This window comes from Anoplopoma fimbria, chromosome 14 (assembly GCF_027596085.1).
Source record: "Anoplopoma fimbria isolate UVic2021 breed Golden Eagle Sablefish chromosome 14, Afim_UVic_2022, whole genome shotgun sequence".
Taxonomy (NCBI): Eukaryota; Metazoa; Chordata; class Actinopteri; order Perciformes; family Anoplopomatidae; genus Anoplopoma; species Anoplopoma fimbria.
The window spans coordinates 13,808,575-13,821,611 of NC_072462.1; the positions used below are offsets into that span (position 1 = coordinate 13,808,575).

The 13,037-nt window shown below is 38.4% G+C and overlaps 1 protein-coding gene across 1 annotated transcript in view; it reads left to right on the plus strand.

Moving 5' to 3' along the window:
* Positions 1-1,443: 1,443 nt before the first annotated feature.
* The window catches only part of brinp1 (bone morphogenetic protein/retinoic acid inducible neural-specific 1), a 77,879-nt gene continuing 66,285 nt past the window's right edge, over positions 1,444-13,037 (plus strand). Inside the window, exon 1 of the mRNA XM_054612787.1 lies at positions 1,444-1,661. Coding sequence (XP_054468762.1) covers positions 1,444-1,661 — 218 coding nt within the window. The remainder of the gene's footprint in view (positions 1,662-13,037) is intronic.

A 13,037-nucleotide genomic window follows, 5' to 3' on the forward strand; every position in this document is an offset into this window, starting at 1 on the left:
ATTTAAGGCATCATAAGAAAATGACACTAATTGTAACCATGATATGACACATAATTTCCCCTTAAGTATGCCACTGCGATTTCTTTAACTTTTGCAATCAAGTAGTTCATCATCATATATTTAACAGGAAAAGATTAGGGCCATTAAATTTTCCTTGCTCTTTTATGTTGCATTATTGTCTAACAAACCATGAAAGGGGGATGATTTTTTGCATACAGTAGCACTTGATAGCACACTATTGGGTGCTACACGGCCAGGGGCCAAAATTTCTTTAATGCAATTACTGATGAAAATCGTTTCCTTATCAGTAAGTAAGAGACACAATTTCACTTCCAAGTGGATAATAACGTTAACAGTCAATGCAAAATGAGGAAATGGATCATTTTAATGTTCTTTCTGAAATTGTCAAATGTTTTCAAGATATTTTTTATTTTATTTTATTTTTCCATTAAGCAGGATGTAATGGAGGTGTGGCATTTAACTTTGAAATGAATGCAATATGAAATAAATGGGAGATGATTCTGTACTGTACAGTATATGTCATTATAGTATTTATACCACTACTATTAGTGTTCTTAGCATGAGTTGCCCAACCCAGGCAGTGTTAAGTGTAGCCTGTATTTTCTGCTGCCTCTAGAATATTTTTAATAAAGCAACACCATGAATCTGGCCTTGTTTGAATCTGTTTTTAGACGACCCGTTCTTGCTACATTGCTGATCTGTGTGCCCAGTTTAAAAAAAAAAGCAGTCTCTTAAATATTTATAGAACCCAGACTAGGGGAATAATACAATTGTATTAACCACCCCTAGCAGCTTTAGTAGAAACAAATTAAGCTCTTATTTTGTATTTGATGAAAACGGCAATATTGTGTATCACATTAGTTTTAACAATTCATGAAGTCACAAGTCAATAGTCGAAAGTTTCCTCCAGCAGTAATTGACACCACTGGTGTAAAGGGAGATGGTGTTCTTCCACATTAGTGGGTGGGTGTCATAACATATCGTAAAGGAGCCTTCTAACCTTGTCAGAAATTATCATGACACCAATTAGATGTAAAAAAAAAAAGAAGTCATCCCCACAGCTGAGGATGTACTTCATGCTCATCTGCAAAAGGGTAACAGTCCTTGTATGGAGAGGCACAATCTGTTAGGCTCTCTGAAAAACTCCAGGGAGGCATGAAGGGTGAACAGTCTGAAAAAAGAGCAGAAAATAAATACACATCATGTCAAGGTAAAGTGACAATGACAAGGGCACTTTCTTATTTGTTCAGTACAGCACAATTAACCTAACACTATGACATCTTCTTGTACTGCTAAAATAGACTTTGTCATGTAACAGCTCTCTATTTCTGTGTCTCCCTCCCTCTCTCTCTCCTCTCTTCTCTCCCATCAGGTCTCCACACAATGGAGCGAGAATGAACAGAGAGCGGCTTAAAAAAAAGCATGAACTGGAGGTTTATTGAGGTCATCTGCTTCCTGTTTATATGGGACCATATAACAGTTCAGTCTTCCCGCCAGGACCCGTTGGCCACTGAACAACATGTCACCAAGCAATATGACTGGCTCATCTCTGACCGTGGACCTTTCCACCACTCTCGGAGTTATCTGTCCTTTGTGGAAAGATTCCGCCAAGGATTTACGACCAGATATAAAATTTATAGGTGAGTTCACTTTCAGCCTGTGTACTGATGCCAGGCAGGCTTTTTAAGAATCTGTCTGTTTTAATGGTTTTTCTTTTTTTTTTTGCTATTTTAGTTGCAAAAAGCTGCACTGTGTACATTTCTAACCTATTAAGTTTGCATCTTTTATACTGAGGTGCGACCACTCTCAGCACTGTGAACTTCGTTTTCTTATATTAATAAGGTACTCTGCTAGGACTTTCACTCCACTCTTTGTCATAGATCACAATCCAAAAATACTGGTTCTTACACTTTGCATAGTCCAGTTTAAAAGTGTCCTCAAACCAAATCCAAGACTACCCTGATGACTTCTTCAGAGTTACTTTTCAGCCTTTAAAAAGAGAAAACGTAACTGGTTCGACTGGTTAGCTGATCATAATGTGTAATATTACATTATATTAGTAATATCATTGGTTATACAATTGGTTTCACATAACCAAACAGCACAGCCCTGACCTTTTTAACTGGCTATCGATAAACCAAATATTTTTTTGACACATAAACACATTAAAACATGCATTAATTATTCACTACCAACAAAGACAATTAAAGGGTTCTCTGCCCAAAACATATTTAGTATCAAAGTAAGTTTAATCCTATTTAATGTGTGTTTTCTGATACAGCCATTCCTCTACTTGCAAATTTCACACATACCAGAACTAATATTAAGAACTTAATATTAATTGTTTATGCTAATACTAGCCATAAACTGTTTTAGATAAATTAATTTATCTTTAAACCATTGATCAATAAATTCTATAAGTGCTCAACTATTATATAAATATAGCTTATTCTTTGCTTTGCATTGCACATTGCATTATTTGTTACATACAGAGGAAGAGAAATCAGATAGTAAAGCTCTTTCTCAGATAATCGGGCTTGATTTCCTTGCATTCCCAATCCCTATAGCATTCTAACTCAAGCAGGAGTAAGAGAGTCATTTGCTATATTCCTTTGGCAGTTCTTTCACAGAGTTTGTTCACTGTCTCTCTGTTCTGTCTCTCTTGGTAACTTGCCACAGCCCCGGGTCCCCACTGGCTTCCTTGCCTTGATATTGTCACATGAACAGTAAACAATGCATTTGCATAATGTGTAACTTGACAAAGCGGGATGTTGCGCAGAGACACGAATCTCAGAGGCAAAACTTCTGAGGCCGCTTTCCAAAGACGCTGTACAGCCGTCGAGCGCTGACTGTGATGCCGCGGTGATTTATTGAAATAGAGAGTGTGTATTTGCATGTTGGGGGCTGATGGGAGCGATGCCGGGCCCAGGTGGCTCCTGTTGTTTCTGCCTCTTAACAAACCATTAGTGGCATCAAATTCAGCCATCATTACTATATACCCCTTTCATCATGACAAGACAATTAAATCTCACATTAAGAGTGTAAAGAATATGATTATTTTATTTTTATTTATTTATACACATTCACATCTGTCAGACATTTGCAAAACTGTCAGACGATGTGAAGTTTGATCGATTCCATTTGTAGCTATGTTCTAAGTGATTTTCCATATATAAAACCTTTTGAACATATCTTTTACTCTTTAACATACAGTATACACTGGAGAATACAGTGTACTCTACTGCTGTATTAGTGGACTAAATGAAAGATGCTTGGGCGCATGGAATGCATACTTAGTAAATAATCATATACAGTATTTGAGTCTAGGCGGTACAATAATCTCCCAGAGGGCCAAGTGTTTTCCAAGGATTTTAATCCCAACCTGGAACCACCAGTTCACTTCAATGATTAGTACATCTTCAACCAATGAGAGGTGGGGGTGGGGGGTGGTGGGGTAAATCAGTGACATCAGCTGGTGCTAGTGTTTGGTTGGAATAAAATCATACATACTCTTGGTCCTCCTTGGCACATGATTGCCCGGCCGTGCTCTACTCTAACCAGCAATGAGAACTGAATCGCTTTGTAAATTTCCCGAGGGACCTTCTCTGCCTCAACGATTTAGTGGTGGAAAGTGGTTGAATCAGATTTGCAGAGAGACAAAGCATCCATTCCTTTCGGGTTCTCTTATCAAGAGAGATTACCACCGGGGCACGCCGCGTGGACAATGCCAACCTGATCAGCAACAAACAAATCTGCCCCATCTTTAATGACATGGGCACTGCGCCCTAATTTGAAGGATAAACAGAGATTTCGGAAGTGCCAGAGCTCTGAAAAGGTCACAGCCGCTTGAAGGGGAAAGACACACCACAAGGCACCAATTATCCTCTCCCTCTAGACTTATGTCTCTTAAAGAAATGATTGGAGTGTGCTTTGTATAAGTAATTGTCACTTCTGTGTCACTGCTGATTTGAATCTTCAAACTGAATTCCTTCCTTTTATCCCTCTCCCCCTGTTATCATATGCATAAGTGTACATTTCCTATATGTTTTCCATCAGTCGCAATAAAGCCACTTTCACTGCTGGCTGCATTCTGCTCCTTTATCAGACCTGAGGCTGCATTATGTGTATCAATGTGTGCTTCAGTTAGTGGTGAGACTGGATGGCCTGTTTTGCTCACACTAGCATCTCTCATTCTGTTGCTTGTACTCTATTATGGGGTCGAATGTGTTTCAGATAATGCGTGTTCTCTCTTTGGTCTTTGTTCGCAGAGCTCTATCTCAGGTTCTTGTGTGCCTGAGTGAAAAACCAATATAAATGCAAATCTGGTGGCCATTAATGCATTTTAAAGGCCCCAAATCAGCATTGCTCTGTAATCAAAGAACTGAGATGGGGGGTTGTTATTTGGAATAGAAATATTTATGAAAATGAATAGTTATGATTGATCACATTTATAAAAGACATGCTGAAGTGAACGAACAGAGAGGGTTGATGGAGCCACTTTTGTCATTGGACCAGGGCTCATGAAGACCTCAAAAATCTAAAAATCACCTGTGGAAAAGTAATATTTGAAAATGAAACGGAAACTAACAAGCTTTCGGTGGTAATAACAAAAGACCCATTTTGGTCATTTTTTCATGTTTGGATTGACTTAATGCTTGCAAAGCACTGACCGAACGAGTTAAAATGTCTGCGCTCTGTAAGTATGATTATATAAACCAAGTGTCACACAGACTCATTAAAAAAGGAAATTGAGCCACTGTATGTTGTACTACACTGATTGAGATAATTGCAAAGCCAGTATAATATATATTATCACTATACTCAATTACTGACTCATTATAACCTTTGGAGATTGCTTGCACATACATATATGTTACCAAAATGGTTATAGCTCTGCTCAAAGAGATACAAGAACTCTATGAGTTTCATGTTGATAATTGTCTTCAACCGTCTACCTCTCCTCATCTCAGAGAGAGCCTCCTTTCTGTTGGGAATGATATGTTAGCTCCTTTAATATAGTTTATTTCTGCTGGTCTGTTTTTCTGTCTCACTTTATTTAATTTTGCTCAATTATGATGACACGGCAGCAAAAGCAGTTTTTTTTATGCAAGTTCTGCTGCATCAACTGATTTTCAGACACAACGGTAAACATTTCACAGATTCTCTAGGCAATAGATAGCTCGCCAAGAAGTCAAGCCAAAAACCCTCATAGCGACTGTCATCAAATGTTCCTGCAGAACTTTGCTTAAAATGATAATTACAAAATTGGTACACTCCATGGCAAAAAAAACATGGCCATCTTGCGTTTCAATATTTCAGTAAATGTATTTAGCATATAGCGTCAATTAAGTATTATATAAAGCAGATACTTACTTTTACTTATACATATTTAATATTCTGACTTTCTATCAAGAGCTTATTAGTGTTGCATTTGAGTGAAAATCAAGAGATTCATTTATGTAAAAAAAATAATCTTAATTGTTCTATTCAGTAAGTTTAAATAAAGAGTGTTGGCTCAATAATAAAATTCAAGCTTTGTTGCTGGGTGGAAATTTTAGGAAATAGTCTGACATTTTAGGAAACCTCTCATGTCAGCATAGTGAATATAGAGCTACTATAGCGTTACGGTCGCATTCATGGTAAAACCTGGCACTATCCAAAGGTATAAAAATCCATCTACTGTATCAGCACCTCTAAAACTCACTAAATTACATGTTGCTATGGTTACGGTGGTGAATGTAGATGCAGCTACCGGTCGCTCCCATGAACTTGGCCACATGTTTGTTCCTAATAAGCTGACTTCTATGTGTTTATTACTGGAGCATGTACATATATGGCAGAGATACACTCCTCAACATCGGACAAGGAAGCGTGGGGTTTGGATAAAGTGCAGTGGACCTTGAGACAGCCACCGCCAACGGCTTCTTTGGATCACCCAGCCAGACCGCACCAAACGAAAGCAGAGTCCACCGCCCCAGGATGAGATGGAGGAGAGCCGAGATGGAAGCTAAGCAAACAAACAGCAAGGACCAGAGGCAATTTCACCACCCAGCCTACTCCTGGCTAATGTCCAGATGCAGAAACATGAAATGGATGAACTGAGACTTCACACTAACCCAGCAAAGGAAGCTGATGCCCACATGTTTGGATAGACCTGGCTTCATCTCAGATTAAGCTGCACTTCATGGGTGCAGTGGGATAAGAGGAGGATGAATAATGCTTGGTGCTCAAACAAATTCAAAGTTTATGGACAATGTTTCTCTGGTGTTGATTTTTTTAATATTAAGATGCTGGCCGTATTATCTACTCAGAGATTGTGACCAGCAATGTGACAAAAAGGAAGTGGTCAAAAGTAAAAAAAAAAATGTTAAACTTAAAGCGAATGAGGGCAACATTTTTCTGGAAAAATCAAGATTACAATTACGAACAAAAATAAGCGCTGCTTGGCTCAACATACGTGGCTTATTTATACAATGTTTGCTAACAAGCAAGCTACACGCTATGTTTGCCCTGTTACTACACCCACTGTGTTGAGGGAAAAGTGGCAGAAGGTGAGGCAATTTCTCGACTACCAATATGTCTCCACCATAAGGACATGTCCATTCATGTAACTGTGTCCTTTGAGGTTAAAATAAGCATTCTCATAATACCAGGTTTGAAAAGCACAGCATGGTTATATGCAATGCAAGCACATTATGCATATCTCTTACTGAACATTTCCTTCATTACATTAATTATTCCTAACTATAATCAGTCTGCAGACAACCACTTGATCAGCACTAAACCTTGAATGAATAATCTGCAGCTCTAATTTGCATGAGCAAACAACTTCTTTTATTCAGTCTCTAATTTAAACTGTTCATCAAACAGATAGCCCTGCAACTTGAGACTCACTCCTTTTTCTTCTAAGTTGTTATTAGCATAGCATCTTCTGTTGCCTAATTTGTTCAAAATTCTCTGATGAGCAATGAGCGATGACAAAGACTCTTTTCATGAGTTTCCTCATGTGTTCTGTGCGGATGCATCTGTCAGTGTTGATCTGGGCCCCATTTGTTTTAAACAGAAACAAGGTGTAACATTTGTCCGACTCAGGTCTTGAATTAGTTCGGATGAGCCATCTGTAATTGGATAGAGCGAGAGAAGGCGGATTTGATGTAGTCTGCAGATTTGCTGAACGAGAGGCTGCAGCAATGTTTAATTCAGCAGGCTGTGGCCAAAGGAAGAGAAGAGAGAGGCAGTCAGGAAGTCGTGAGAGATGAAACAGACTGTAGAAAGTGGACAGAGACATTGTGTGGTCTGAGATGCCATTAGGCAGTGGGATAGGAAGGTGCTAAAAGCGTGTGATAACGAGAATGTATATAAGTGCTAGAGACATGGAAGGGGGGTCCGCTGGGTTCAGTATCAAAACAAGAATTTCGGGAGCGGACAGGTATCCTGGCAGTGAGGTCATAGTCAAGGTGAGGAAAAACCGCCTCACAGAAGCATTGAAGTGGCTTAGATGACTCACAAAAAAACATGTACTCAAGTGCACCTCTCTCTCTTTCCAACAAGAATCAACAAAGATATTTTAATGCCTTCTCTGCATGTCATCATAGCTGTGTTTAAATCATGTGTTTATCGTCTTTCAAAATTCTTTCATCCATATCGAGGACTTAGGATGCTGGGCAACACAAGAAAATTGCGTATTATTTTTTTGCTATTTTTATTCATCCATGCACTTACTTACCAATGCTCAGTGACACATCATATGATTTATTTATAACTTATTCATTCATTTTTTTTCAGCAGTGGGAAGGTGAAAAAACTGTTTCGTAAGGAGTAACGCTTTGGTGGAGTCCGACAATAATAGAGGTGATGACAATAATGCAACTAGATGTATAACAGTACCACTTGCAATAGGAACAAAAATGGCTTAATATTATTTTTTCTACTACCAATCTAGAACAAAAAACTCCCGCACACTGTCTTCTTCACTTGCATATAAATATATTTTAGTAACAACGTTTCGGTACGTAGACCAGGTTATTTCTACTACCAATCTAAAATATAACCTGTTCTGATTACATTAAGGCAAAAAATGCCTTCAAAATATACAAGTGTAACTTATTTCAGGCAAAAAATTAGTTGACAGTTTATATTTCACAAACTCTTTCTCATTTATATAACGCTTTTCAGCCTCCAGCTTCCAGGATGTTGGCTCTTCCCACCAGTCCTTGAACACACCACACAAGACATTTCCTGTGAAATGAAGACATTTTGTGCCGTTTCTAAGTGACACTGTTAAGAGGTGATCATGCACATTAAGCTTAGATGACTCATGAAGATGCTGTCACAGAAGAGAATGTTGGCTGTCACTTCACACTTTGGCAGCAGACGTGAGCTCCCATTTGCTGACTAAAGCAGTAACCACTTCCAACCACCGCTAGGCTCAGCCATTCAGACAGGGTGAAATTCCAGCACAGCTTGTCACTGTTGTGTACCATTCAGTATTTTCTTTACTTTATAAAAAACAAAAAAAATTGAGATCGAAAGAGTGTGAGTATTCTTTGTGTGGAGCAAAGAAAATGTCACAAAACATGATTACTTTGACACATGAGGGTCAACTCAAACTTTATTATTGTAAGACCAATTGTGCAAGAAGACGTGCTGATATTTGGTGCTGATCTGCATTTCTCAGCTCTATAAGTTTGGGAGACTCATCAGAGGCTGATCAGGGGAGGAACTCTGTGCCACTTCCTTTCTAATATCTAGTGGTAAAAAGCCCCCGCTGTGGGACGACTTAATTACTGGCAAGGAAGGGATTGTAATTAGAGGAGAAACGGGAGGCTAGAAGAAACTGTCAGGGTTAAGCACTGACTAATTCACTGCGTGGGACGCCTATGCAACTCTCCCTTGAGAATGGCATTGCAACATCACCAAGTGCAACAAGCTCTGAAGAAATGACACACATTATATATGCAAAATTATACCAAATATTACACAAAAATTAAGGCCTGCATTTTTCTGAGAAAATATCAGAAAGGTGCATACAATTGTAATAAAGAAAAAAACTAATATGATCCTTTCGGTCACTCCACTCTGTAGTTGTTGACTTTTAATCCACAAGAGTAAAGCCTAAGGTCTCAACCTAATCGTTAGTTCATTTTTTTGTTTTAAATTGTCAACCCATACTGCTTTCATTTTGGCTCATTGAACCATTTTAAATAATGGTACTACATTTGAAATTCAGAGCATTAATATAGTAGCTAAAAACTATTTTCAATGTGAATGTATACGTAGTGGAGTAATGTCTACCTGAGCAGGGAAGGAAGTTACTCTCTGTGTTTTGTAATCAAAGCTTCTCTGTGCTTTCTCTACGTAGCACAACATCTCTCTTTGTGCCCTACCGGCTGGATAATGGTTGCTTCTCTCCGCTGTGCTCATACGGCGATACTACTGTTAACTCTGTCAGAATTGTTGACATTGATTGCAGTGACAGCTCAGGGATCTCCATGTTGAGGGCCATGTGGAGGCAGTTAAGGTCAAGTGGAGCTGAGATTCCCAGGCTCCATATTTTTAACAGAATCAAAAGTGTTCATGTTGCCTTAAGAGGTATAGCACAACTAAGATTGGAAGGTCAGGGAGATATCAGTCAAGCATTACGTGTTCTGCTTGCAGAACTAATTTATCTTAAAGTGGCCCTGTTATGCTTGTCCACTTTTTACCTCTTCTTTAGTGTGTTATGTTTTTGTACATGTAAAAGGTCCGTAGATTGTAAAACCTGAAGTCCAAACCTAAAAGAAGTTACCCTCCCCTCAGAATCTCCTGAGCTGCCTGAAACGGCTCGATTGAATTCTCTCCTTCACTTCTGTAACTTTATGAGGTCATAATGTTACGGAAGTCACGTTAAACTCTTCAGCTAGTTTGGCCCTCAAACAACAAAAGAGAAAGACGGAGCTGAAGCTCTGGAGGAAGAGTTTTTTGAAATGTGAAACGTTGACCAATCACAACAGAGCGGGCTAGCTGACCAATCAGAGCAGACTTTGCTTTCTGGAGGGAGGAGCAAGCGCTACTATGGAGCGTTTCAGAGAGAGGGTGAGAAGAGGTGCTGCAGGACAGCCAGGATGAGAAAAACAAGGCGGATTATGAGCATTAACGCATGTAAACATGTAACTGTAACTTGAGATAAAAATATAACACTTACATAAATCTTCGTTAAGTCAACAATATGAAATGCAACATGAGGAGTTTGGAGTGGTGGAGGGAGATCCAGCACCAGCCAGCGTTGGCATGATCGTATTCATCAGAGTAATGTGTCAGGAGTTTCTACACTATACACCTGCAAATATGATTGGCACTTTTTTCACTGTTAAAATATTTAAAGGATAAATTAGTTTCATTAAGACAAATCTGAGAAAAAAAATCCAATCACAAATTTGGGTTGAGATATTTACAAATTCCCAAATATTCTTTACAGGTCAAAAAATATATTTGCTTGGAATATTTTCAGTCCCAGCGTCAGTGTGCACACACAGCATCTCTGCTGAACACCTTGGCAGAGGTGTCTTTACTCTCTTTACTTCTCTGTCCTGAAAGCATTGCGCAGCTTTGGTGGTTTGTGTGACCTACACAAACACAGAAAGGTTTATTCTCGGCTTCCTGCTTATTCTCGGCTTCCAGCAAAACACTGAAAATGTTGGGCATGTTATCCTCGCTGCCTGAAAAAGTTTGTCAGGGCAGAAATAAAATTGAAGAAATACAGAGAATTTTACAAATGCGAGTCATTTATCCAAAGTTAATTAAACTAGGGGTTTTATGTGATATCCCCCCTAACATGTTGGCCGTTAACTAACAGCTTAAAGATTTGTAGAATAGTTTTAGAACAAAAATAGTAGGGCGGCTGTAGAATGTGTCCCCGGTAGAAACACATAGCTTTACATGCTCCTTAAAGAGAATGAGACACTTATAGATTACCATTGCCTTGCTCATTCCTCTGTCCAGTATAAGACTTGTAACATGTAAGCATCCATTGAAGAACAGAGAGGACACTACTGATGTTTTTCCTAATTATGTACCACATAATCAGTTAACACACTGGTTTGAATCAATATTTTATTTAATGATCAACACAAAGTCCACTATCTCGCTTCATATGACTGCTACCCCGTTAGATGGTTTTCTTGAATAATTAGTTTGTGATCACAAGAAAATACACGTCTTCTTTCGCTTTCAGTATTCAATTGATAATGAGTTGAGATTTAATGGAAAGCCCAAAGATCAACTTAGATCTTTGGTTCTCATTGCTCCGTATTGAATGTAGGACATTTAGCATACATCATTTCTTAAAAAGGAAAGTAGCATCCTTTTTTTTTTGAGAGGTGTTTTCCAGTCCAGCTTGCAAAGAACGTTCCCATGAGCACTTGTATTGGCTGTCATGCATTTGACCTGCATCTAAAGGTTTATTTTTGTTGGATAACTATTCTGTCCAAAGTGCTGACATCTAACCTCTAATCATCGTATTTGCCTCAGCACTCTTTACAGGTCGTGCCGAAATGATTTGCAACATGACAAAACAAGATACTTGTATTTTACAAAGTACAAGTCGCATGACACTACAGAAGTTATTTACATGTCCTTGAATAAAAGACAATGAAGTTAATTGTAAGAAGCTTTTGTTTCGGGTAGATAAAACATTTTTAAGGGATTATTGAATTGGAAGAGGTGGCATTTATTTTACACATTACACAAACAACAAATAGAGTTCATGGAAATCATCAACATAATGCTGTTTTATTTGTGGTATGACTGACTGTTATTACGGGGCAAATTGAGTTCAGAGGAAAATAGATGGGATACAATGAGCGACATCGAGGGCACTGACAATAGCAGTTGTTTCTTTTTATGGCATGAATGCCTTGACCTTGGTAGGGTTTGTGTTATATGTAGATTGGAAAGGCATTGTTGGAGATTTCATTACAGGACACAAAAGGTGATGAAGCGTTTCATCAGCTGTAAACCGTATACAGGACGACTGAGATGGAAGCATGTGGGAAATTTCCTCAACTGCACTGTCACAAATGCTATGTAAACTAATTTATTTTGAGATTCTTATGACTCTGGGTTTCAAATGAATGCATATTTATTGTGTGGGGCCTGGGCTCATAATTCCTATTCAGTCCTTGCCCACACAGTCGGACGAGTTCATCAGCAGAACTTCTCATATTACACAGATAATTAGATCCAAACACATGCTCTTGTCATTCACCCGTGCATTTGCTTCCGGCACCATGTCCCATCAAATTCTTGAGATCAAAGAGAATTAAGGGATTGTTTTTGATTAGATCCATTTTCGTTTCATTGCCTCCTCACAATTACAGAGTGCACTAACAAAGCTATTATGCCGGCAATCATATTCCATTTAGGCAATCACGTTCCTTTTCCTGATATGCTCCATGATGGGTAATAACTAATAAACTTACATTTAGTAAGAAAGAGGAAGTAGGAATATGGAGCAAGTGTAATTTTGGGTATCGAGGTAATCTCTTGAATATTTGAGAATGTAGAACAGAAGTTATTTTGGTTAGCACTTTTACTGTTACATGAATTTCAAACATAGAGCAACTCTGAGAATAACTCAGTTGTTAGTGTTTGCCATGTTACCATAGAGCATATGTATGAAAATGGTGGTAAGTAAAATAGATTTATGCTGTTTACTGCCCCTTTGCCTTCACTTGAGCCGATTGAGGATTTCTTGTAGGGTAAGTCAATTTTCTGCAGACATAAAATTAAATGAGTTGATCACCCAGCCAAAATACTTCAAGAAAACGTGATACAAATACCAGTGCAGATAATGGAAAGACAATTCAATCACAGATTCATTTCTTTGGGCAGGCGTTTCTATTTAATTCTCTTCAGCTCTCTCTATCTCTGTTTAGACCTCACAAAGGTCTTTACTGAATTAATACAACCTTTCAAAAAGAGAAAAACTGAAATTGAAATTTGCCAGCTAATACAAAAGTTGGCAGAAGAAAACAAAA